Genomic DNA, 22,160 nt, shown 5'->3' with positions numbered 1-22,160 from the left:
AAGGCTCTTGCTTGTTCCTGGGAGAGGCAGCTCATATCAGTATACCGAGCTTTCCAGCGAAATGAAGCCACAAGAACCGTGGAAGATCCATCAACAAGTAAGCAGTGCCTGGGGAAAGTTTCATATGAGCATACTCGCTCCTTGAGTTGTAGGACCCATCAACTCTGGGAAGATGAGGTGGAAGGAAAAGGAGGAAAGAACCTTTGCTGATACAAGCTGGCATAATTCCAGTTGGAAAAAAAAAAAAAAAGTTTTTTTGCATTTGAAAAAAAAAAAGTAGCACACTGATGCTGGACTTGCATTTGGATCAGGCAAGAATTAAATTCACTACTTATATTGTTTCCCCATGACCTTTCTTTTAAACTTAGATGGTTAAGTATAGATCCATGCTTGCCTTAATAGTACAGTCACTGGCTGGGTGAAGTTTGAGGCTGGGTGAAATTTGACCATTATCTGTATAATTTTATAAACTGGTATTGATGACTGTCATGATTGTGTTCTCCCGATGGAGGTAACATTGCATTTTTTTTTTTTTTTTCTCCCTGTGAGAAGCATTATCTTCCTCAAAACAGCAGTTTTCAATTCTGCATTTGCAACTCCGAAAATAAACCGCATTATAGAGATGCAAACTGGCTGTTAAAAAAGCCAGCCAGTGGCCAGAGCAGTAACAAGGGTCATTGTAAGAAGGTAGAGTTCCCACCTGGCTTTGGCACACTGAGCACGTTCAGCCAGGATATTTGTTGGTGCTCTTTTCCTTCTGGCAGTTTTCATTTATTGGCTGCGAGCTAGGGCTTCCCCTTGCAGTACCTCTCTGGGTTCCTGCCTCCCGTTCCCTCCTGCTTTAGACTTGACTGTCAACCTTGCATTTTCCTGGCTCAGAGGTAGTGAAGTCCACTTGATCAGGAAAGAGCCAGCACAGCAGCTTGGCCGCAGTGCTCAGGGTCCCAGACCCTGGCTGTGCATTACCTGTGCCACACTGGCAGCCAGACGTCCTCGGCGTGTGCGTGCATCCGTGCCCTGGCTGCGCGAGCTTCAGTCAGAAAGCAGGGGTGCAGATCCAGGGTACCCTGGATTTGCTTGATGGCTCCGGCTGGCTGGCCCAGAGGTGGCTGTGTTTCAAAGGGCACCGTTTCTTCTCCGTATTGGCTTTTTTTTATTTCCAACGCTGAAGTCAGTGGGGTTGTGCAAGGTTGGTCCCTTGTTTTTTGAGGTCCTTTAGGGAAAAAAAAGTGATGTCGAAATGGCGACGGGACAGTTTCTAGTGCTTATTGCCTGTGAACAGAAGGTAAAACAAGTCCTGCTTCCTGACAACCCAGCATCTTCTCTTGAAGTGTTTTTTGTGAGCTCACGTTCTTGCAGACTACATGTTGTTGCACTGCTCTTCTGACTTTGAACGAGACTCTTGTACTTTCCTGTGAAATTGCGTAAATCACGACAAGGTTAGAGTCAGAGCCACGCCTTCAGTGCAGGCTCCGGGTGCCCACTAAGCAAGGTTGCACGTGAGTCCACAAGAAGGATTTAGCCCATAGCCTTGCTTCAGGTGTCCAGTAAGAAGTGCTTTTGATAAGATTGCCTCTCTAATTCAGGGTTCATAATTTCCAACAAGAATTTAAAGTAAAAGCATGTTTCAGCTTCACGTGATTAGGTCCTCTCTCTCCCCTTCTTATATTGATTTTTTTTTTTAGAAAAAAATCTCAGGGCAAGCTTCTGACTTAATTCTGGGGGCAGTTTTACCTGGGTGAGAACTGAGTGAGGATGGCGGGACTTGGCTTGTTGTCGTGAGGGTAATGGGGATAGAGGTTTATAATTGAAAATAATATGTAAAAAGCTTGTTTTGAATTTCTTGATGGAATGTAAGAGACTCCGAGGGGGGTTCTGCATCCCCTCAGATATGGTACTTAATATGTATGCTTTCATTGCACCTTGACAAACATTTCACGTAGTTATTGCTTTGCTTGAATATGGAAATATGTTAATTACGGCCTTTATTCCGCTGCCTGCTCTTTTCCTCAGCCTTTTCTATTCAACCCTCTAGGTGGCCCAGCACAATGTGGCTTCTTTTCTTTCAATGAGCTCTTTCCACACTAATAGGGTCCAGGGTGATGTGGAGAACCATGTGCACAAAATTGGTGCACCACCCCCCATCCCTTTGTGGGCATGTCAGGTTAAATTCATATCAGCAGGAGGGTCACTGCCATGATTTTCAATAGCGCGAGATGAGGTGATGACTTCAGACAATGGTGCCACACTCTCCAGTTGGAGACACTTGCCTCACCAGTTGCAGTAGTTAATTAATATGCTAAAAATAGAAGCCAGTGATACAAATCGCTGCCTGTTGTACAACAAAGACTGGGCATGTGTAGCTTTGATAGCCAAGTTTATGGTGCTTGTTATGGAGGGAAGTTAGTTTAGAGCTAGAGGCAATGTAAGACTTTCTGGATGCTGAGCTTTAGTCACTCTGGGCCTCTGGCCATTCGCTTGCTGTCTCATTTGCATTATGAATGACATTAAGGGAACTAACAAGGTTATTGGGCATAGAAATGTTCTCATGTGACCCCACGTGGAAGCAGACCTACAGCAGTGCTAGTTGGCAGGGGCACTGTGGCTCTTTATTCAGCTTCCTAGGAAGACGGTTTCTGAGAGTAGATGTAAAATCAACCACAAAAAAAAAAAAACGGCGTTGGGATAATGTGAAGGTCTTGATGCAAGCCCCTAGGAGGCAAGGAAGTTCAGAGGGCAGGCTGGAGCTGTGTCCTTCACTCAACCCACTGTGCCTGGCCAGTGCTGGGCGTTGAGTGCAAGACGTGGGAGCTCCCTGTTGCTTGGGTCTCCCCGCCAGCCATTTGGGGCTGGGCGAAACTGCGCCGTGGTGGCTCACTGACCAGTGAGGATCCATCCAGGTATAAAATTTAAGGGTGTGGATCCATCCAGGCCTCTGAGTGGGACCGTTTCTCCCTGCTGCTGGCTTAAATGGTGGGTGGGAGGGTGTGGGTTTTGATTCTCGCCCACTGCTTCGTAGCTTCCATAAGGACTGTCCAAACACCATCAAAGTTCGAGAGGTTTTACATTATCTTTTTACTACATCTTCCCCAAAACTCGAGACAAGGAGGGGTAAATTTTCAAAAGTCCATTGCCACCCGTAGTTCCCATGCCTAACTAGGCAACAGTCTGGTAAGTCCAAAGTTGAAATGCAGAAGCCGCTTCCCAATTTAGGGCCATGCTGGCCAAGTGCACCCTCATTCGCGCCAATGCAGGCACATGGGATTCGCAAGCCCAAGCAAGTGCAGTGTGTACAAGAGGAGAAACAGACCCATGGAGATGTAGTCTGCTTTAATTTATCCGTGTTCTAAAGAAATTAGGGGGATTGCTGATGAATCACTCTGTAGATGAGAGCAGATTTTGGGGACGCTAAGTCTCTTCCATAAATGTTTGAACATTCTTAAATTTTATACATGTTTGTTATTTGCTCTGTGGACCAGGAGGAGACTCTGGACGGTCACACAAGCACATAAACTTTTGTAATCTTTATAAAAACCTCTCGTTGTCAGAGTCCTTTAACCATTCCTGCTCTTCGTATTAGACTTTGTAAACTGGTGGCCCAGTGATCACACTTCTTCCTTGGAACCACAAGCTATCAGATCGACCTACAGAAATGAGCTATGGCAACAGTCACAGGGAGCTGAGCCGTGGGGCCACCTGGCAGTGACAGTGAGTAAGAAGAGAGGGAAAATGACGTAAGACAAGGGCTGTTTCGAGGGCTTGAAATCCCACCGTATTTATGGCCTGCTCTAGAGGTCTGGCGCAATAAGTGCAACCACGGACTGAGGCACTGGGGACAGGGCAGGCTCTGTGGGGAGTGCGTGGCTAGATGGGGCTAGCCCTTGCATGCGTGTGTGTAAATCCATGTGGGGTAAATGCGAAAGTGATTTTGATCGTGAAAGTGATTTTGATCATGGCAATTCCTGTTACCTCAACATGTGCTGAGATCAGCAGCCTCAGGGCTGTGCCCTGCACTGGTAAGTAGGAGTCAAGACTCCTGTTGACTCACTCATTAGTGGCAGCAGTATAACTTAGTTTCCAAGATGGCCAGCTTTCCTCTGCGCAGTCAGTTCTTACTAATACAATCACTGCATAATTATTTTTATTATAATGGCAGTCCATATTAATTGCTCCTTTTGGTGGGAATTTGCTCCTTCTGAAGTGTTTGTCAGAGTGTCTGCTGAGCTCCCTTGGTAGGAAGGACAGCTGGACTTCAGCAGCGTGCAGTGGTAGGCTTGCAGGTGGTCACCTCCTGGTGGCTTTGTGAGACAGATAAATCCACGTCAGGGTTTCAGCTCCTTGTTTTCTCTCCCCACTTCTAACATCCCCCTGTACAGTCCGTCTGGATGAATGTCATGACTCGGGTCCCATTCTTACCTGACTGCTTCATTCCCCGCGGGTCCCAGGGACGTACTCCAGCCGGATGAAGAACGTGCCATCTCCACAGCTATTGCAGTGTCTGCCAGCTCAGGGGCTGGGAGGCTGAGAACAACTTTCCGTGTGTCTAAAACTTGAGCAGTTATGCAGACATCAACAGGGTTACAGAATTTGTGCTCGCTGAACAGGGAGGACTTGGGGTCTGCCTTTAACAGAAGGGCAGTTTTCTGTAACAATCTGTTTCTGTAAATATTGATTGTGGTTTATTTTGTATTAAGTATCACTTGGGTTTCCTCTTCCTTCTCCCGCAGTCCCTCCAAATGAAAACTGGTAGAGGAGAGTTTGTTAATGAGTTGTTGAACCAAAGAACTTTTAAACCAAGTTTCATTTTAGAAATATACCAGTAACTTGGATGATCTCCTGGAAATGGTTTTCAGTAATACATGCTGATAAACCAGTACCTATGGCAGTATCATAAACCATAAAATTGCCTTATAAAGGTCTCAGGAACATGGGAGTTTTATTTTCATTTCTCTCCTGGTCTTCGCAGATGTGTGAGAGGAAGTTTTGAAATGTATTTTCAACTTGTTTATTAAGAAATAGTACTAATGACAAATGTGGTCTTTGTTTTTTCTTTGATTACGTAGCTATGGACTGTAAGAGTTCTCAATTCCTAATTGCAAAGGTGGTAAAGATGAACCGTTAATTAAAATCTTTTTCTTGGACAGGTCTTTAAATGCTTGAGTTAATTAAGTCTTTAAAAATTGACGTAACTAAAAATCTCAGTTTGGTCCTTTGTGATACTTTATTCCAGTTAGTTCTCTGGTTATACAGAGAGCTCTAACGTGACTGAGACCCAAATTTCTGACATAAATTACAGCAAACCTCCTTCTTCTCTTTCCTTTCCTTTAAAACTAAGGAAAGACTATTAAAAATTGTCCAGGTTTACTTTATGCATCAGTGAGAATAAAAGACTGAACTGCATTTCCATTTTAATTTGCAGATCTGTTACCCTTCCTTTGACTGCTTGTGATGATCAGTGTGACTAATGAGCTCCACTGGACCAAAAAGAGTGGCACTTTTCCCTTTCTTCTACTTCCCCGTTTTTTATTCTTGGGTGTGGTGCTTTTTTATGTTGCTTGCCTCTGATGTTTTGCAGCTTTTCTGGTCTGAGCTTGGACTAATTCCCAGATCTGTCCTTGCAGATTTTAACTTTGCCATGTACCCACCGTCAATGATAGCAACTGGAAGTGTGGGAGCAGCCATCTGTGGCCTTCAGCTCGATGATGGGGACAGCCTCACGGACCTCCTGGCTAAGATCACAAACACAGATGTGGTGAGTGTCTCGCATTCCTCTTCTCCTTTCACTTCTGAGGGCATCGTGGAGAACTGGGTCATCAAACGTGGCCTGATCCTGAAAGCTCAGTGGAGAGAAAGAGAGGGGTGCTCCCAGGGCGAGCAGGTCGCAGGTGTGGACCTGGCACCTTGGTTGTGGTGCTTTGAATGTCCAGAGCTTGTTGGCCCCCCAAGATCAATTTTCATTCAGCGGCTTGGTGGGGAGAGCCTCCTGTGCCCTGCCCGGCCTGGCTGTTGGTCAGGCAGGGCATAGCGGGGAGCCGCCTCGGGCACCCCCCTGGGCGACGGGGCGAGCGGGCAGGCAGCATCCCCCGAGGCATCGGGTAAACCAAGACGTGCGCTGGTCCTGTGTGCACAACCTCGAAACTGCTCTTCTGACCCTCACTGGGGTATCATCTGCAAATCAGGGACGTGAAGGAAGTGAATGATGGGCTGATCCTCCAGCACGGGCACGATGTGAGGCAGATGCAACCCAGACTGTCTGGGGTTTTGTCTATAACTTCTCTGAGCTCGCCCCGTGACGGGCATTTCTTGGCTTGTCAGAAAGTCCCGGCATCAGTAGGAGAGGTGAATCTGGTGGCACTTCCGTGGTGCTCAAACTCACTCAAAAGTGAGTTTTCTGCTCGGGTCAGCTTCCAGTGGGGACATCAGAAAAACCCAACCCCTGACAGCTCTTTGTGGCAGTTTTAGCAAAAAGCTGAGGGGACTGAAAGGAGCGCTCAGGTTGCCTTCCCCGAGGGCTGGTGCCTCTCCTGTTGTGCCCCTGTGTTCGTGGGGCACTGCAGGGAGAGCTGACACTCCTGCAAATCCAAACTGCTTGGTCTGTGGGTAAACAGGAGTTTCGCCTCTTGCGAAGCTTACGTGTTTTGCCATAATGAAATCTTCTCCAAAAAAAATGAGGTTTTCTGAAATGCAGGCCACTAATAAGTTAATGCTTTTTTTACCGTAGTATGTTAGTGATAACCAAGTATCAGTTTCCAGTGCGTCATTCTTAATGTGTGCTAACTGTAAAACTTTTTATTGCTTTTACTTTGCAGAGTAAATACACTGTGCAATTATTAGATCTGTGATAACGTTGTTCAGAGAAATTTTTTTTTTTTTCCAGCAAATATTCTGCGTTTTGGTTAAAAAAAAATGATAGTTCAGTTTAACAAAAAGGGAAGAATTTTTCTGTTTCTTTTTTTCTTTTAGTCGGATTGATCCTAATTTTCAGTTGCAGTTCTGGGGCTTCCCATTCATTTGATTGGAACTGGTTTTTGCACAGAAACAGGAACATTTCTGATTCTGAATGCTTATAATGTAAATCAAGTAGCCACAGAAATGAGCATATATTTATTTCAACGTAAATGAAAATTCTCTGCAGGCAATTGCTCTCATGTCTGTTTTCTAAGCGTGGAGAAACAGTGGTGATACGTTACACTAAGCAGCAAGGAGCGTGCAAGGAGAAGAATCCTATATATAACAAATCAGACTGCACGGCCTGGTGCAAGTTATTGCATGAGGCTTATTTCTACAGTTGTTACATTTAGACTGGGTAAATCCATTAAATTCACTTCATTTATGTGGGTAACAAGAATTATCTGTTATTGGTACTGATATTGAGAGTTATTGGCTGAATGAAATCTTCTCCTTGGACGTTTGTCTGACTGGATGTAACATGATGAGCTTTGGATGCTGCATCCATCAAATGTCCAGGAGGACAGGACTCTTAAGACAAGTGAGCAGATGCGAGAAGGAAATTAGAAACCAGGTAGAGGAAGACAAAAATTCAGAGAGAGGCTAACATTCGTAAAGGTGCTGTTTTCAGCCAAGGTTGTGAATATCCACAGAATAAGGAAAACGGTGCTAGCCACTACAAGCTTCCTGGATAACTCTGTGTCTTAACTCCAGGGAGTGTCTGAAAGGTTGGTGACCCACCGCTGTGGTTTTCCTTGTTATATGATGATGTCAGATTAAGTTGTTCTGCTCAGCTGCTGCTCATTTTCATGCTTCTTTTCGCTCATGTATGCCCACACAACTGTTCATATACTTGTGTTTCAAGCCCATCCTGGAACTGATCCAGCTTAAAGAAGGAGGGAAGGACCACTTTTTTCGGAGTTGGGGGGGTCAGAGGGGCTTGTTTGGTTTTTAAGCTGGATCAATTCACCAGTAGATTTCCAAGAAGAAGCCTCACAAACAGCTGGGAGAGCTGAGCACTGTAGCCCAGGGCAGGAGATGGGGGCGAGAAGAATTTCTGTAACCATCGTTGTCTGTGAGCTTCTTGTACTACAGCTCTAGAAATTACAGCCTGACGGACCAACTTGTACTCCAGCAGGACAAGGATAATGATGAGAGCGAGGGAATGACGGTATGGGATGAAGAATGGGAACACAAATAGCCTTTACAGTGGCAGGGGAGGGACCGGGAGGCTTGGCAGAGTGCAGGAGAAGAGAATAATTGGAAAGTTTAGGGGTAGATTTCACAAGGTTGGTGCCTGCTTCCCCTGCTGTGAAGCATATCCCTGCCCACAGAAGTCCCTGGGTAGTCATTTGGAAGTCCTTTTTGAGGACAGAAGCAAGTGGTGCTCAGGTACCACCAAAACCCGGACCTAGAACAGTTACTTCCAGCGGAGCTTATCGCTTTGTTCCTGCGTCTGCTGATTAGTGATGACGTCTTTCGATCACCAGACCGTGTTCCCCATATTGGTAAGCTCCATATAAACTTCTGATACTGTTTCCACCTGATTTTAGCACTTTTCAGAAGGGAGATGCCAAGGTAGCCCTTGCTGGTGTATTTGTATTTGAGGTGTTTGGTAGGTTTTGATCAACCATTGAGTAGCCGGGTTCTGTCTTTCTGGAGATGTCAGGGAGTTGTCCGCAGTGGTTCTTTTTCCCCTCTTAACAGTTTCCCTGTGCAGTCACAAGGATTTTTTTTCCCTTCTTGCTCTTTTTCAGAATGGGCAGGAGGTTTGGGTAGCAGCGACAGCATGGTGCTGGCAATACTCAGCTCTTCAGTCAGGGCGAGCAAGCTTGACACACGGGCCATGCGGGCTACATCGCCGGGCCCTCACAAAATATTTAGCTGTGCTTCTATTCCCTGGTCACATTTCCCTCCCTCACCTGTCTTTTTTTTTTTTTTTGCCAGCAAAGAGATTTTGAGCATCCCTTTCTGCAGTAACCTGTTCCTTAGTCACCTTTCAGCTGGGCTGTTGCAGTTCATGTGGGTGGGCCCGTGTTGGGAAGGTCCCGCAAGGCTGGGCGCAGCCGCTCACTCGCATAGCTGCTCCTCACCATAGGGATTACACCCACGGGTTTTCCTACTGCACATCTCCATGTGTTTTTTTTTTTCTGATTCCTGGCTGGTGCCTTGCAGCTTCACCTCTGAAGCTCTGCCTGAATTGGGATCCCAGCTGACTCTTCCCATGCTCTGTCTGCGTACTCGGGATGTTGGTAAAGGCTTGGAGGGATAGAAGAAAAATCCCAGTAGGGTCTCTTTCTGGTGGAATTTTCTTTTCTCCTTGGCATGGTAGAGCCCATGTTAATTGACTTTCCAAGCATATTGTGAGTGTATTACACACAATGGCATTTGAGGAAGAAATACATGGCTGTATTTGCTGTCTTGGGAGTTTTTCTGGATTCTCTTTGTCTGATATTTATTGCTATACACTTAAAGTTCATGCTTTTTATTATAGGAGATATTGAAGCTTTCTCAGGCATCCCAGGGCTTCTTAATGTAAGGACCTTCTGCAGCATCTTGCAGATTGGACAAGCTTTATCTCTTGTGCTGAATTTTTCTATCCTCATTGTTTCAGTCTGAAAGAACATACCTGCCAAAACAGCTTAGTAGTTAGAAGAATAAAATACGTTGGGTTTTGCATTGAAAATTTCTTCATGCTTTTTCCTTTGAAATTTAGCAGATGGGTTTTTGTTAGAAATGTGCTTTTTGCCATCCTGGTGAAAATCTTCCCAGATCTGGCTGGGCTTATATGCCTTTGGGGGAAAAAAAAAAAAAAATCACTCTTCCCAAATAACAAAGAACTCTTAACATTTTACAGTTTTAACATTACAAGCTCAGTACGAGTGAAAAGTGTGCTGCAGCGGCAAAGTAAGCCAACAGGGTGCTGGGTTGCATCACCAAGGGCATCATCAGCAGAGATAAAGAAGTCATTCTCCCACTCTGCTCAGCGCTTGTCAGGCCACACCTGGAATACTGTGGTCAGTTTTGGTCCCCGCTATGCAAATAAGATGTGGACAGGCTGGAGAGGGTCCAGAGAAGGGCCACAAAGATAATCAAAGGACTGGGAAGCCTGCCACGTGAGGAAGGGCTGAGAGAAGTGGGGTTTGTTTGGCCTTGAGAAGAAAAGGCTTAGGGGAGACTTAATCACCATGTTCCAGTGTGTACAGGGGGGCTACAAAGAAGATGGAGACTCCCTTTTTACAAGGAGTCACACGGCAAAGATGAGGGGTAATGGGTCCAAGTTATTCCTGGGGAGATTCTGATTGAACACGAGAGGAAAATTTGCCACAATGAGAACAATCAGACACTGGAATAATCTCCCCAGAGAAGTGATGGATTCCCCAACACTGGACACTTTTAAGATTCAGCTGGACAGGGTGCTGGGCCATCTTGTCTAGACCATACTCCTGCCAAGAAAGATTGGACCAGATGATCCTTGAGGTCCCATCCAACCTGGGATTCTGTGATTTTACTGGTCACATCTCCTCTCCAAGAGTCTGTTGGCACTGGGTAGAGGCAAGCTTCTGTCCCTTTGCTTCTGGTCTCAGCCCACAGCATCACAGGCCACAGAGGAGAGTCTCACTCGGCCCCCAAGTCTGAGCACACTTGGGACAAAAGGAGCTTCTGGATACGTTAGTCACTAAAAAAAAATAAATCTTTTCAGAAGTTAGAGATGCTGTCATTTTGTAAAGGTGTTTTTGTCTGTCTGGCAGAGGTGGCCTTAATTCAAAGCCTGTCTCCTGCAAGCTTTGAAGTCTCAGCCCAAGCAAAGGTGGCCAGAATTTTTAACTTGGGAAAAACTGTGTATTTTTCACTAGCCAGCTATTTAGAAACGGGAGAAATATTTTGGTAGAAACTTTCTCTGTGACTTTTGCATTGGAAAAAATGCGAGAGGGCCCAGGACTGGAAGCTTTCATCCCACGGGCTAAAGCTTAAGAGAGAGATAAGGATCTAAAAATGGTCTCCAAGAAGTATGGGGCAGTCTTAGCAATAGGTAGTATTATCAGCCTTGTCTGTAAAACGTATTGTTGGAAAAAATGTACTGGCTAGCTTGTGTAAGAGTTAGCCCAAGGCTGTGTTAATGAAGAGTAAAGACTATTGTAATATATTTTATGCTGGGACTTAATTAAAGTTGAATGAACAGCTTCAGTTCTCTCACTTCCTAATTTCTGATGCCCGAGAGCTGTTCTTGCAGCGACACAATTAATTCATCATCACTGTGTGAATGATTTTGTTTTCAGAGGGGAATTTAGGGAAGAGAAGAAATGAGAGTTCCTAGGCTTCAGGAGCATCACATGGTGGAAAAGCAAGGGAACTCGCAGGAATTACATACAGTTCTGCAGAGGAGAAAACGTCCTGCCCGCCCTGTGTCTCCTTGAGCCCTACAGGAAATGGCAGAGCTGGGGGAGAGTCCTTCCCGTCCAGAGGGTCCCGGGAGCTTCTGCTTCTTGTTCTTTTGGTGTGTGTGATTGCTTAGCGTGGGAACAGACGATGGGACTTTCTAACTGGCTTTCCAAAAAATGTCACTGTCTGAGGTGAAGCGTGAAAAATTTCAGCTTCAAAGTTGAGAGCATATTAAAATAGAGTATGATAATGAAATCCTGATGCAACCTAACTGCAGTGATCTTTTCTGAACTTTTACTGTTTTGTAATAATTTGAGGGTGCTATCTGTTTGCTAGGAAATAGCAGCATAAACCAGGAGTCTGAAATCAATGGAGTTATTTTAGCTTTACACTGGTGTGACTGAGACTGGAGTTTGGCTATAATGTTCTTAATGGATGTTTCATTAAGAATTAGACCAAAAATATGTTATTAATAAACTGCATTTAATTTAGAACCCGGCCGTTGGGTGAGGAAACAACCAACACACGAGTGTTTCTTTCCAAAGCACATTGGTGTCGGCTATCCTTTTATGAATTCAAAGCAGCGCTCCAGACTTTAGACAAGATAGTACAAGGCATCCTGCCAGTGTCATTCGAGGGATAACAGTTATTTCTGATAAATAGCTGCCCTGGGCCATTTGGTGAAGGTTGAATCACAGTCTGAAGAGACAGTGACAACGAGGCCAGGCAAACATCAGTTTCAGTACTCCTTCCACCTATCAAAATAAACACCAGGGAGCTACTCTTGGAGAAGCTGAGAAGCTCAGCAGCCTTATGGGTAGTGAAAGTAGCTCTGCATGGTATAGCTGAATTGCCTTTTCTGATCATTATTGTCCCAAGGAGTCATTAAGAGCTAGTCCAGCAAGCTCTGCAGGGTGGGGATTGCATGCTCTGATCCGTTTTGTTGACAGAGGGTGGGAACATTTTCTTCGCTGTTGCTTGCTGGTGGGCAAAGAGTTAACAGGCCTACTCACAGGAAGCCGCCGAGCTCCCCGTGCATCTCTTGGTGGGTCATTGCAATGGAAAAATAAACAACTCAGGAATTTCCATAGCATCCCAGACCAGCACTCCAGTGTGCGCAATATCCTGTCCCTGGTGGAGCCAGATGCTTCAGAGAAGGATACGAGCATCCCTGCTGTGTACAGTTACGGGATGTGAGGAAGGGTAACTGAAGGGGTAGGGCAGATTTTAAGACCTTACAATCAGTATTCTGCTTTGCCACAGACCTGTCTTGGGCAAATCTTACCTCCTCACCACCTGCAAGAGCAGTTCGGTGTGTCGGCTTGCTAGCCGTGGGTCTGGAAACCGCCTCTCCGGCCATGCCTGGGAGCATTCTCATAAACCATGTGCGGGGCTTGCATGCCTGGGCCCGGTTACTGCTTGCATCTCCCCTGAGTCTGTCCTGAGCCCTTCCGTTCTCTGGTACCCCAGATCTCCTCATGGAGGAGAAATACGTTAAGGTTTCTGAGAAGCTCAAGAAACTACTGCAGGAGTAGGTACATGAGCTCTTTACTTGTTACAAAGCACCCTGGACCAGAATTTTGTAGGCTAAAGTCTGTGAGAATTAGACACACAGCTAAGTTTTAAAGATAACACTACTTTCAGGAGAAAGTTGCATTGGGTGACCTCCAGAGGTCCCTTCCAACCTCTTCCAATGAGGCTGAGTGCACTAAAACATAGAAACGATTATCTCATATGAAATATTCATTCAGGTTCACATCGTTGACAGAAGCTGGCAAGTGTAGATCCCAAATTAATCTGGTTAGTAGCTGTTTGTGTAATGAACTCCATAGCACCAGTCTCCAGAAGGGCTGGCCAGGTTCACTCTGTGGAGAGTGAGGGTTGTATGTTCGTACAAGGAGCATCTTCCTAGAGCCCAGCTCTCAAGGCTGCATCTGGATGACAAAAGGAGTTGTCCTCCCCAGCATCAACAGCAGGAGAAAGGTTTTCAGGCAGAGCCAACACGTAGGTCTGTACACAGGAACAAATCCTTCTTAAAAGTCTGTTCCCAGATGGGAACTGGTGTGTACTGGGTGGTTTTGAAAATCCAAAGCATATTTAAGGGCCTGAGGTAGAAAGAAAAAAGGAACCAAACTTTTCTAAAAGTTGTGTTGAAACAGCTGGTTGTGAGCCTTTGAAAATACGAAGTCAGACTGTTTTGAAAACTGGATCCATAATAAATGATATTTAAAATATCTCCGCTTAAATGTGCTACATATGTCAGTGCTGGGATATATATATATATTTTTTTTTTCCACAAGGTCTGAAAAGTCTCTTCATAAAGATCCCTGCAAATTTCTGCCCGAAAACGACGTTCAGAATGACCACGCTCAAGAATTCCGTTTCTGTTGAGCCACAGTATAAAATGATGGAAATCTATCTTGAATGGGTAGCGTTTGAACATTGTCCCTACAGCCCATACACCATTTATCCCCTCCTTTGTAGTGTTTAGGGCCTGTGGTTTTGGAACCAAGTAACAGGACTCGCTGTATCTTATCCTGCCTTATTTGTTGCAGACCGCATTTTGTATGCAAGGAAACAACAGACAAAACAGCCTCCGAAAGAAAGGAAGAATGAGATAGTTTCCTAAGTTGTCTTTGCCTGAGTTGGCAGCTGCTCCGCTTCATTCAGCTTTTTGTTCCCCAGTGAGTGCTGTGCGTGTGTAGCAACAATGGGGCGATGCAGTTACACCGCGGGCTCATGGCGGAGTTCCGTCGGATCCATTCATAAATCCAGGCCCGGCCGGCGCGCCGAGGAAGCCGGGCCCCCGAGGAGCCGGCTCGGCCGCCCGGCCACCGCTGCCGGAGGGGCTCGCGGGCCGGCGAGAGACGGCTTGCCCCCGACCTGCGGCGGGGAGTCCTTGCTCGGCTCGCGGGGCTTTGTGTAACGCGGGCAGGTTGCCACAGCTTGTTTTCAAGACCCCCCCCCCCCCTTCCCTTCGCGATAACTGCTCGTGGCGCTCGTTACAGCAGGGTGAACGTGCGGCTTGTCGCGGTTGCGGAGCATACCTGGTAAGGGAGATGATCAGCCTGAAATCCCCACACCACGTGAGCGTGGTTTCAGGCATGGCATTTGCCCCTGGATCACCCTGCCAGTGTTTTGGCTTTACTCTCACTTTTTCCAGTTCTGAAAACATTGTTCTCTCCTGTTGCTATGAGAAATACCCACATGAGCAACAGGAAACCAACAAACTGACTCTTGAAGCAAACAGTGGAAGTGAAGCTGGAAAGTACGCTGTTGAAAGTGCTGAAAAGACCAAAAAATTGCAGAGAAAAATGTGCTGCCTTTCAGATACTTAATGCTAGTCATCTTATATATTGCATTGTTACAATAATGTAGCAATAGTAAGCGGAGAAATTCTGACATAGATGAGATTTTTTTTTTTTTTTCTTTTTAAAGGGAGATGTTCTCACTAGTCTGCATGAAATGCCCTTTGGAACAACAAATTACTATATTCTGTACTTGCAGATGGAAAAACAGAGACATAGACACTTATCTGTAATTGATGCTCTTTGTTACAGTAGCAAAAATAGACACATTTAGGAGGGAAAATATTTCTGTTTTTAAGCTGCGTCCATTAGATGTGAGATCACTGCGATACACTAAGTGTAGTAAATGGGCATGATATTCTCCCAGCAGCTTTTCAGGCTCTTGTTTTGGAGAACATCAGTGAGCTGAAGGCCAGCGCTCAGCATAGAAGGCCCTGCTTTGGGAAGGAATCTCTGTTTATGTCAATAATGAAGCATGTGCTTTGGGGAGGTTTGAATTTGGCCTTAAATATGAACCGGCAGAGGAATCCAGCCGTCTTTTGTATTTAGGAGTACAGATTACACGTTCCACTCTGGAATTCATGTAAATCCCAACTCTTTAATGCATGTCTGGTGGCTGCTTTCTTAGATCATCCAAGCAATGCATACGTGACCAGTGAACAGTATTGTCACTTCAGATATTTCCAGCATCCTTTCCATTTATCATACCAGGCCCCACACCTAAAAAAAGTCCGTTTCTGGTTTCCCTTTTGCAATTAGTTTTAAGAAAGAGGAAGAGATCAGGGGCATTTACAGTTATTTGTGAAGTAATTAATGTATATGTGGAAAACCAACCACCCTTTAACTAACACAAAAATGCCAGAAGGCTTTTGCAGCATTCCCAGCTTTGGGACTTTTGAGCACTCTGCAAAGCACCCAGCATTTGGATCCAGGCTCCTAAATCTGGTCAGAAAATGCAGGGGCATCAGGTATCTGGTAGAGTTATAGCATGGTATTTTGCATCGTTTGTGTGCACGTGTTGTTGTATATAACAGCCCTACTGTTACTCCTCTGCTGCTGCCTGTAGAGGAGGGTAGGGCTTTGGCTTGGCTCTTGAAAGCCAAGTTTAACTGGCTCAGGTTTTGGCTGGTGCTGGCCCTATTTATTCCGTGGTTGCTGATACACAGCAGCTCACCATAAAGCTAAGATCTTGTCAAGGGTTAAGCGATACTTACATTTAACAGAATTAAAATGGAACCTTGTTAAGCAGTAGTTTTGCAGTCTTGGGTTTCTTCCTTAAATGCTGCCATAATGCATTTTCTCTGGACACTGGTTTTCCCAAATGAGTGTCATCTTGGATGGGCAAAAGCTGGGTGGCTGCAAGGCTCAGACCAGTTTCCATGACCCAGTTGTTTCCCTGAATTTAGTTTTTGATAAGCAAACAAACATTGGGAGGCTTGCTGGGGTAAGCTTTCTTATTTATTCTCCCAGGCAAGACCAAAACTGAGATGCAAAAGGGGAATCTAAAAATCACAATACCAAAAGCGCTGTGTCCCGAGGCTCCGTGGAAGAGACCAGAGCTAAGTTCATCACTTCTGCGTAGCATCCCTCCCGGCACAGGGCACACCTGGGTGTTCCGTGACCAGTATGGATCCAGGGGTGCACTGTTGTTTCTCAGCCCTGTCTGGATATGAAAGGAATCCGGTGGTGTGAACCTGGTTCAGAGTGGCTGTCGTCATGGGATTAGGTGCAGTCGATAGGCAGCTGCAGTCCCCTCCCGGTCACAGCTGCTCCGGATTGATTCGAAATGCAGAAAGAGAGAAAAGACATGTGGCTGAAAGAGTTTACCTTCTTGTGATAGCTCTCCACTATTGGCGTTGGAGAGGAGTGATCTTTTCCTTTGTGGAGAAGGTGGTATGCTGCTGCTCCGTTGCTGTGGGATCTGATGCAGAGACCACTGTCATCCGAAAGGTACCGTCTGTCATCTTCGGTTTGAATGGGGTGCCAAGGAAGACTTGGAAATGGCTAGATAAAGTCTGGGGCAGAAACCCAAGCCAAGTTACTAAAGCAGCTAAAAATGTCTTTCCAGTACCCTCCTTTTTAATTTATCAGTCCAGTCTTGATCATGCAAGATGGATAAGATGTCTTGCACCTACTTCACTCAGTAAAGCTGACAGGTTGCATGGGTCATGATGAGCTGGAGCTTGGAGCAGTCAGGACTGAAAATTCCAGTGATGATCAGTGCAAAGCGAGAGCCTGTTGGTTGAGTTGAGTTGGATTCCTCCCCTAATAGCCTGCCAGTGCACTATAAACATCAGTTTAAAACTGGAAGCTGGGTGGCACTATAGGGTATATATATTATAGAGGTGTTGAAGAGTTTAAGAAAATTAATTATGTATAATATTCTGCAGGATTTTGCCTAGTGCTTGTGCATTCTTTCTATATTGTCATGAATGGAAGTTGAAATCATCAGTTATTATTGACTTGAATAAGTAGATCCTGCCATAGTGCTGCTAATTCATCCTTTCAGTCATTTTCACTGCCAGCATGATAGAAACATCACAGCCACGAGGATACTCCTCATCGGACACAGTAGGGTACTTCTTTTCCCTCAGATGCATTTCAAGTGTGCTAGTAAAATCACCCAGGGATGAAACAGTTTGGGAAAAAAACAAACAAACAAAAAAAAAAAAAAAAAAAAGAAAAAACAAAAAAGAAAGTTAATTGCCTTTTTAGTTCTCTACATGCTGAAGTAAAAATAAATCTATGGAATGGAAAGTACCTGAATTATTTTAATAATTAAAACTACTAAACCATATAGAAGAATGGGGAAGTGGATCCATGTGACACACACTTAAAAAACATTTTTATAAAAACAACAAAGGCAACCCTACCATATTCTGAAGGAATGTCCCAGTCCCTGTATTGCAAAATCTAGGGCCATCACTTAAGTGCATTATAGTGTTCTTCCAAGGAAGATTTGCTGAAAATAGTGCAATCCATATATTTTTTCTTTTACATGTTTTTTAAAACCTTTAATTTTCTCTTGTCAGTGCTGTCTAGAGCTTGCAAAATCAAAGTCCAGCAGTAAAATATGTACACAGGCAACAAATCCACGTGAAGCTTGGAAGGGTTAAAAACACTACCATCATAGGAAGGCCAGGCTGCTTGTCCTGATAGTTTTTTTTTGTATTTTTTTCATTGTGCCACTTAACTTTGGATTGACAGAAAGTTCCAGTGAAGCAAACAGAAGTGGTAGCCCCATGTACAAAATAAGCCACAGTCGGGCTGATAAGATACTCATAATAAATTCATTTTTTTTCCCTTTCACCCATGAGCTCACCATCCGGCCGGTGTACTCCATACATCTTAGAGCTAGTTGCGGACTGAGACGGCAGTTCGAGTGCACAGCAGCTGCGGGTTTGGGATTTTTTTATGTAAGAGTACAAGCGCTTCGCTCACTTGTTGCACTGGCCGGGTGTAAACATCTTTTGCCGGTTCCGGCTTGCTAAAAAGGCCACTGACAGGTTTCCCTGGCACCTCATCCAGCACGAAGCGCGTTGCTCCAAGCTGCCCGCAGCGCCCCGACTCGTGGTGCCGGGCCAGCTGTCGTCCGTCGGCCCGCAGCAGCCACGGTGAGCAAAAACCCCGCGTGGGGGCTGAGTGCCCCCCGTGGGAGCGGTGGCGTGGGGCCAGGGTCGGCGATCGGGTGGGTGAGTGTTGTATCTCCGTCGTCGGGACTGCAAAGTTCGGGCTGGTGTGTTTCGGCTCATTTTGCTGCAGGAATGAGGTTCGCTCACGAATCTGGCCGGGGGCGGGAGGGGGAATGTCCTTACTAGATTTTGACTGTAGGACTCGACAACGTGGAAAATAAAGGTTTCACCATTTTTGGTGTGGCCTGGACAGGCAATAGCAGCTCCTGCACGGCTGCTTCATACACAAGACAGGTTAGACTGAATGCATTACTCAGACTAATAAAAAAATGAGGTTTAGTATGCAAATAGCAATGCTTTTTTGGGGAAGCTATTTCATACTGAATGCAGCGTGCTGGTCATTTTACCATAGTGTTCTTTGTCTTTAATAATTCAGTGGTATTTTAAGTTCAAAATGTAGGTGTAGGCCAGAGCTAACACATGACAGAAAAAAATACATCAGCGGCCCGTGGATCCCTGTATGAAATAAAACCCATGCAAACTCTGACAGTTACAGTCTGTCCCCCTTCACTGGCTTTATGTACAAAATGAAGACATCAGACAGGACCCATTTCACTATAGGATTACGTAGAGATCTTAGTCTCTTCATATGTTAAATAAAGTGTTGTATTGGCCATCAGAAGTTTGTGTAATAACAGCGTAAATGATCATGTATAAAAGTGTTTAGAAACAAAGTTAGCTCCAAATGCTCAGGCCTTGTGTTCCGTGTGTCACCACCCCTTCCTTCCCCAAGCTTGCCTGCAAGGAAATTGCCTCATGAAGCTCTCCCGTCTGAAGCTGCTTGTAAAAAATCTGGCTTATTTTCAGAAGGACATACTAGTTTGAATTTGTGCACCACTGTGCTTTAAAAGAAGAGATTCTTATACCAAAAAACAACGAAGTGATTATCAGTGTAGTCAGGTACAAGAGTCTCCAAACTGGTGCCCCTGCTCTTTCTCCCATTTGAAAATGCCTTGACCCTTGAAGTGACTTGTTGCTATTGCCCTCTCACAAACAGGTGAATGCTTGCAACAGGCCTAAAACCCGCCCATGCTATTAACAGGGGATTTTCTTTATCAGAGTTTCTGATAGGTTTTTCCAGAAAGGTACTTTGGAAGAAAGGCTGAGGAAATTGTCCAGTTCCCGTCACTAAACAAGAAATTCCAGTACTAGGAAATTACTAAGCCCTCAATGATACAAGAGCAAGTCCCAGGTATAAAAAAAAAAAAAAACAAACAAAACAAACATTTACCTGGTTAAACAAAAGTACGTATTCTTGCCTTAAAAAAACAATCTTTGCCAGCAGCAGCAGGAAAGTGATGACAGAGAAGCTCTTCTCCCTACCTTTTGCTAAAAGGATAGGAAGAACCTCATGAGGTTAAATTTTGCTTATCTGTCCTGGATCCCATCACCAGAAAATCCGTGGCGCTCACATTTTATTGTATCTTCAAAGACCCTGTCTCTCACTTTTGAGGCTTCCTGCTCCACTCCGAGCAAGTTAAATACTAAAACTTCCCTTCTCTCCAGGAGTGGGCAGCCGGCAGCCCCCAGCCGATGGGAGTGAGGCAGGGACGGGCTGCTGCCCCACGCTCTGCCCGCCAGGCAGCTCTGGGTTTAGGTGCACCCTCCTCCGTCACCCCCCGGTTGTAAGGAAGCTGATGCGTGGACCACGTGTTTGGGAACTGCACATTTTTTTTGATTAACCTCCTGCTGGCGTGGTTGCTGTGGGAGTTCTGCAGGGTGGGGTGCTGGGAAAGTCGCTGGGTGCTGGTGTGGGGATGGGGGCAAAGATGCAGCCCAACGTGGGTCTACCCAGGGCTGTACCCGGGGTGCTGGCGTGAGCTGGTGTCCCGCCTTGGGGCAGTGGAAGCAACGATCAAGCACACTGCGAGCAGTGATTTCCAACACAGCTTCCCTGACGTTTCTCTTGAATGGTCATTCCTTTAGCACGTGGATAATATCTGCATCCCACTGAGTTGACTTGACATTCCAGGTGCTCTGAGGTTCTGAGCCCCAGAGTTAGTCACTGGTTGCAAATGATAGTGATTATGCTCTGGCTCTGGCAACGCAGCGGGTAGGTATCTTCAGTGGTAGGTAGATCTTCAAAGGTATCATTCGTGCTCACAGCGTCAGAAGGGATTACAGGAGTGAGGGGAATCGGGACACAACCCCAAGGCAGCTACAAGGAGCCCGGGGTGATCTTTCCAGGACATCTGATCCAGGAGTCGTTGGGGTGTATGGGCGAGGCCTGGTGCAACCAAGAGCAGGCTGCAGCACTCGCTGTGTCGTGGGCTGCACGGGTGCCTGCTGGAGCTGGGGAGCAGGACACGGCGCTCCACGAGACGAGGACCCTACAGCCAGTCACCTGAATTTAGTGTCCAGTGCTCCCCAGGCCATCTTAAACAAATCCTGGGTGTCCCAGCTTCCTCTGTCATCGGGCTCCATTTTTCAGTCTGGCTCTGCCCCAGTGGTATGGCACGTACATACCATTTTTCCTCTAACCTGGTTTCCAGAAGCGGGGAAACATGGGCTGGCAGGGGCCTCCCGTGCACCCCTTGTAGGCACCCTCCTGGGCTCAGCCAGGCTTAGATGCAAACAGGGACGGTGATTGCCTCCCTGCAGAGGGCTTGGAATGCCCTGTGCAGTTTTCTGAGCCCCGTATTTTTGCTAACCTTGGGCTGCATTTCTTAAGGATATCAAAAGGTATCTGAGTCCGCCTCCGCCTGCCGTGCCAAATTTTAATTATACTTCTCAAAAACATGCAACAATGGGAAACGTTAGTTAAGAGCTGGCTAATGTTGGTGAAATCACCTGCTTTCCTTAACCCTTTCCTTGGGCGTAGCAACACTTTTTTTGTTGTGGTTTCTCCCCTTCCACCAAACGCCAGACTGAGGCAGGGGGCAAAGTGTGGGAAAGTTTATCTCCAGTGACTGAGACTTGGGGAGGTTGCTGGCAGTGGGAAGCACTGCTGACAGTGGAGCTGCAGGGGGGTGGGTACGATACAGCTGCAAGCCGGTTAACTTGACCACAGCTCCTTTTTCAGGGGCAGTCCCACAGTCCCCGGCTCTCCGGACAAAAAGTGAGCACGGGGAAGGCTCGGGCTGCCCGCCCCACGCCCACGGTGTTGCAGCAGAGGTTTTTCGATGTCGCTGTGCCCCGTACCGTGGTGTCACCATGCTGGGGGAGCAAACTCCTGAGTCCGACTGTACACAGGTAGCCCAGACACTCGGGAGATTTTGATGACATCTCACTGTGGCTTTAGCTGGTGTGACCCACATCACTCCGGCTGGTTTTGTCTCCAGTAAAGCCAGCACCTCGTCCAACCCCTTTTTCCTGAGTCAGTTTGAAAAGCCATCCCTCACGGCCTGTCTTTGGCAGATGCACCTTCAGAGGGAGGCAGTGCCGCTTCATTATATTAAGCAGAGCCGTTTCACGACGAGGAGGGCATATGAATTTGCAGCTAGCAGCTGCTGATCAGTAGCCAAGAAAAATGGGTGTTTGCGACCCACCGGAGCTAATTGTGCGCATCATAAACGTAAATGTCATCAGTGGAACAGATACTCTGCATTTGACGTGTTTTCCCAGTCTGGCTAGTATGACAAATTAAACCTTCGCACATTAATATTTCAAACTCTCCTGAATAACATGGTATTGTGTAGAGGAAGTGGGGGGTGTTGGTCAGCGCCCAGCTCCGCAGCGTTGCAGTCGCATCCCGTACTGGGTTTCTGGGCTGACACAAGCGCCCACGGGACTCTGTGCAGGTCAGTGCCCAGCTCCGTTCTTCAGCTGCCCTGCCTGAAAATGGGAATGGTGATCCTGGGTCTCGCCACCTCTGCCAGCTGCTGTCAGG

General features: G+C 46.2%; 1 protein-coding gene across 1 annotated transcript in view; it reads left to right on the top strand.

The window, feature by feature from the left end:
• CCND2 (cyclin D2) overlaps window positions 1–22,160 on the top strand; it is a 38,898-nt gene that overhangs the window by 11,094 nt on the left and 5,644 nt on the right. The window contains exon 5 of the mRNA XM_042795482.1: window positions 5,622–5,752. Within this exon, the coding sequence (XP_042651416.1) occupies window positions 5,622–5,752 (131 nt within the window). The remainder of the gene's footprint in view (window positions 1–5,621; window positions 5,753–22,160) is intronic.

Source organism: Tyto alba, unplaced genomic scaffold (assembly GCF_018691265.1).
Source record: "Tyto alba isolate M040663 unplaced genomic scaffold, T.alba_DEE_v4.0 Super-Scaffold_21, whole genome shotgun sequence".
Taxonomy (NCBI): Eukaryota; Metazoa; Chordata; class Aves; order Strigiformes; family Tytonidae; genus Tyto; species Tyto alba.
Note: the sequence above shows the minus strand (reverse complement) of the source record. Positions and strands in the feature narration are given on the sequence as shown.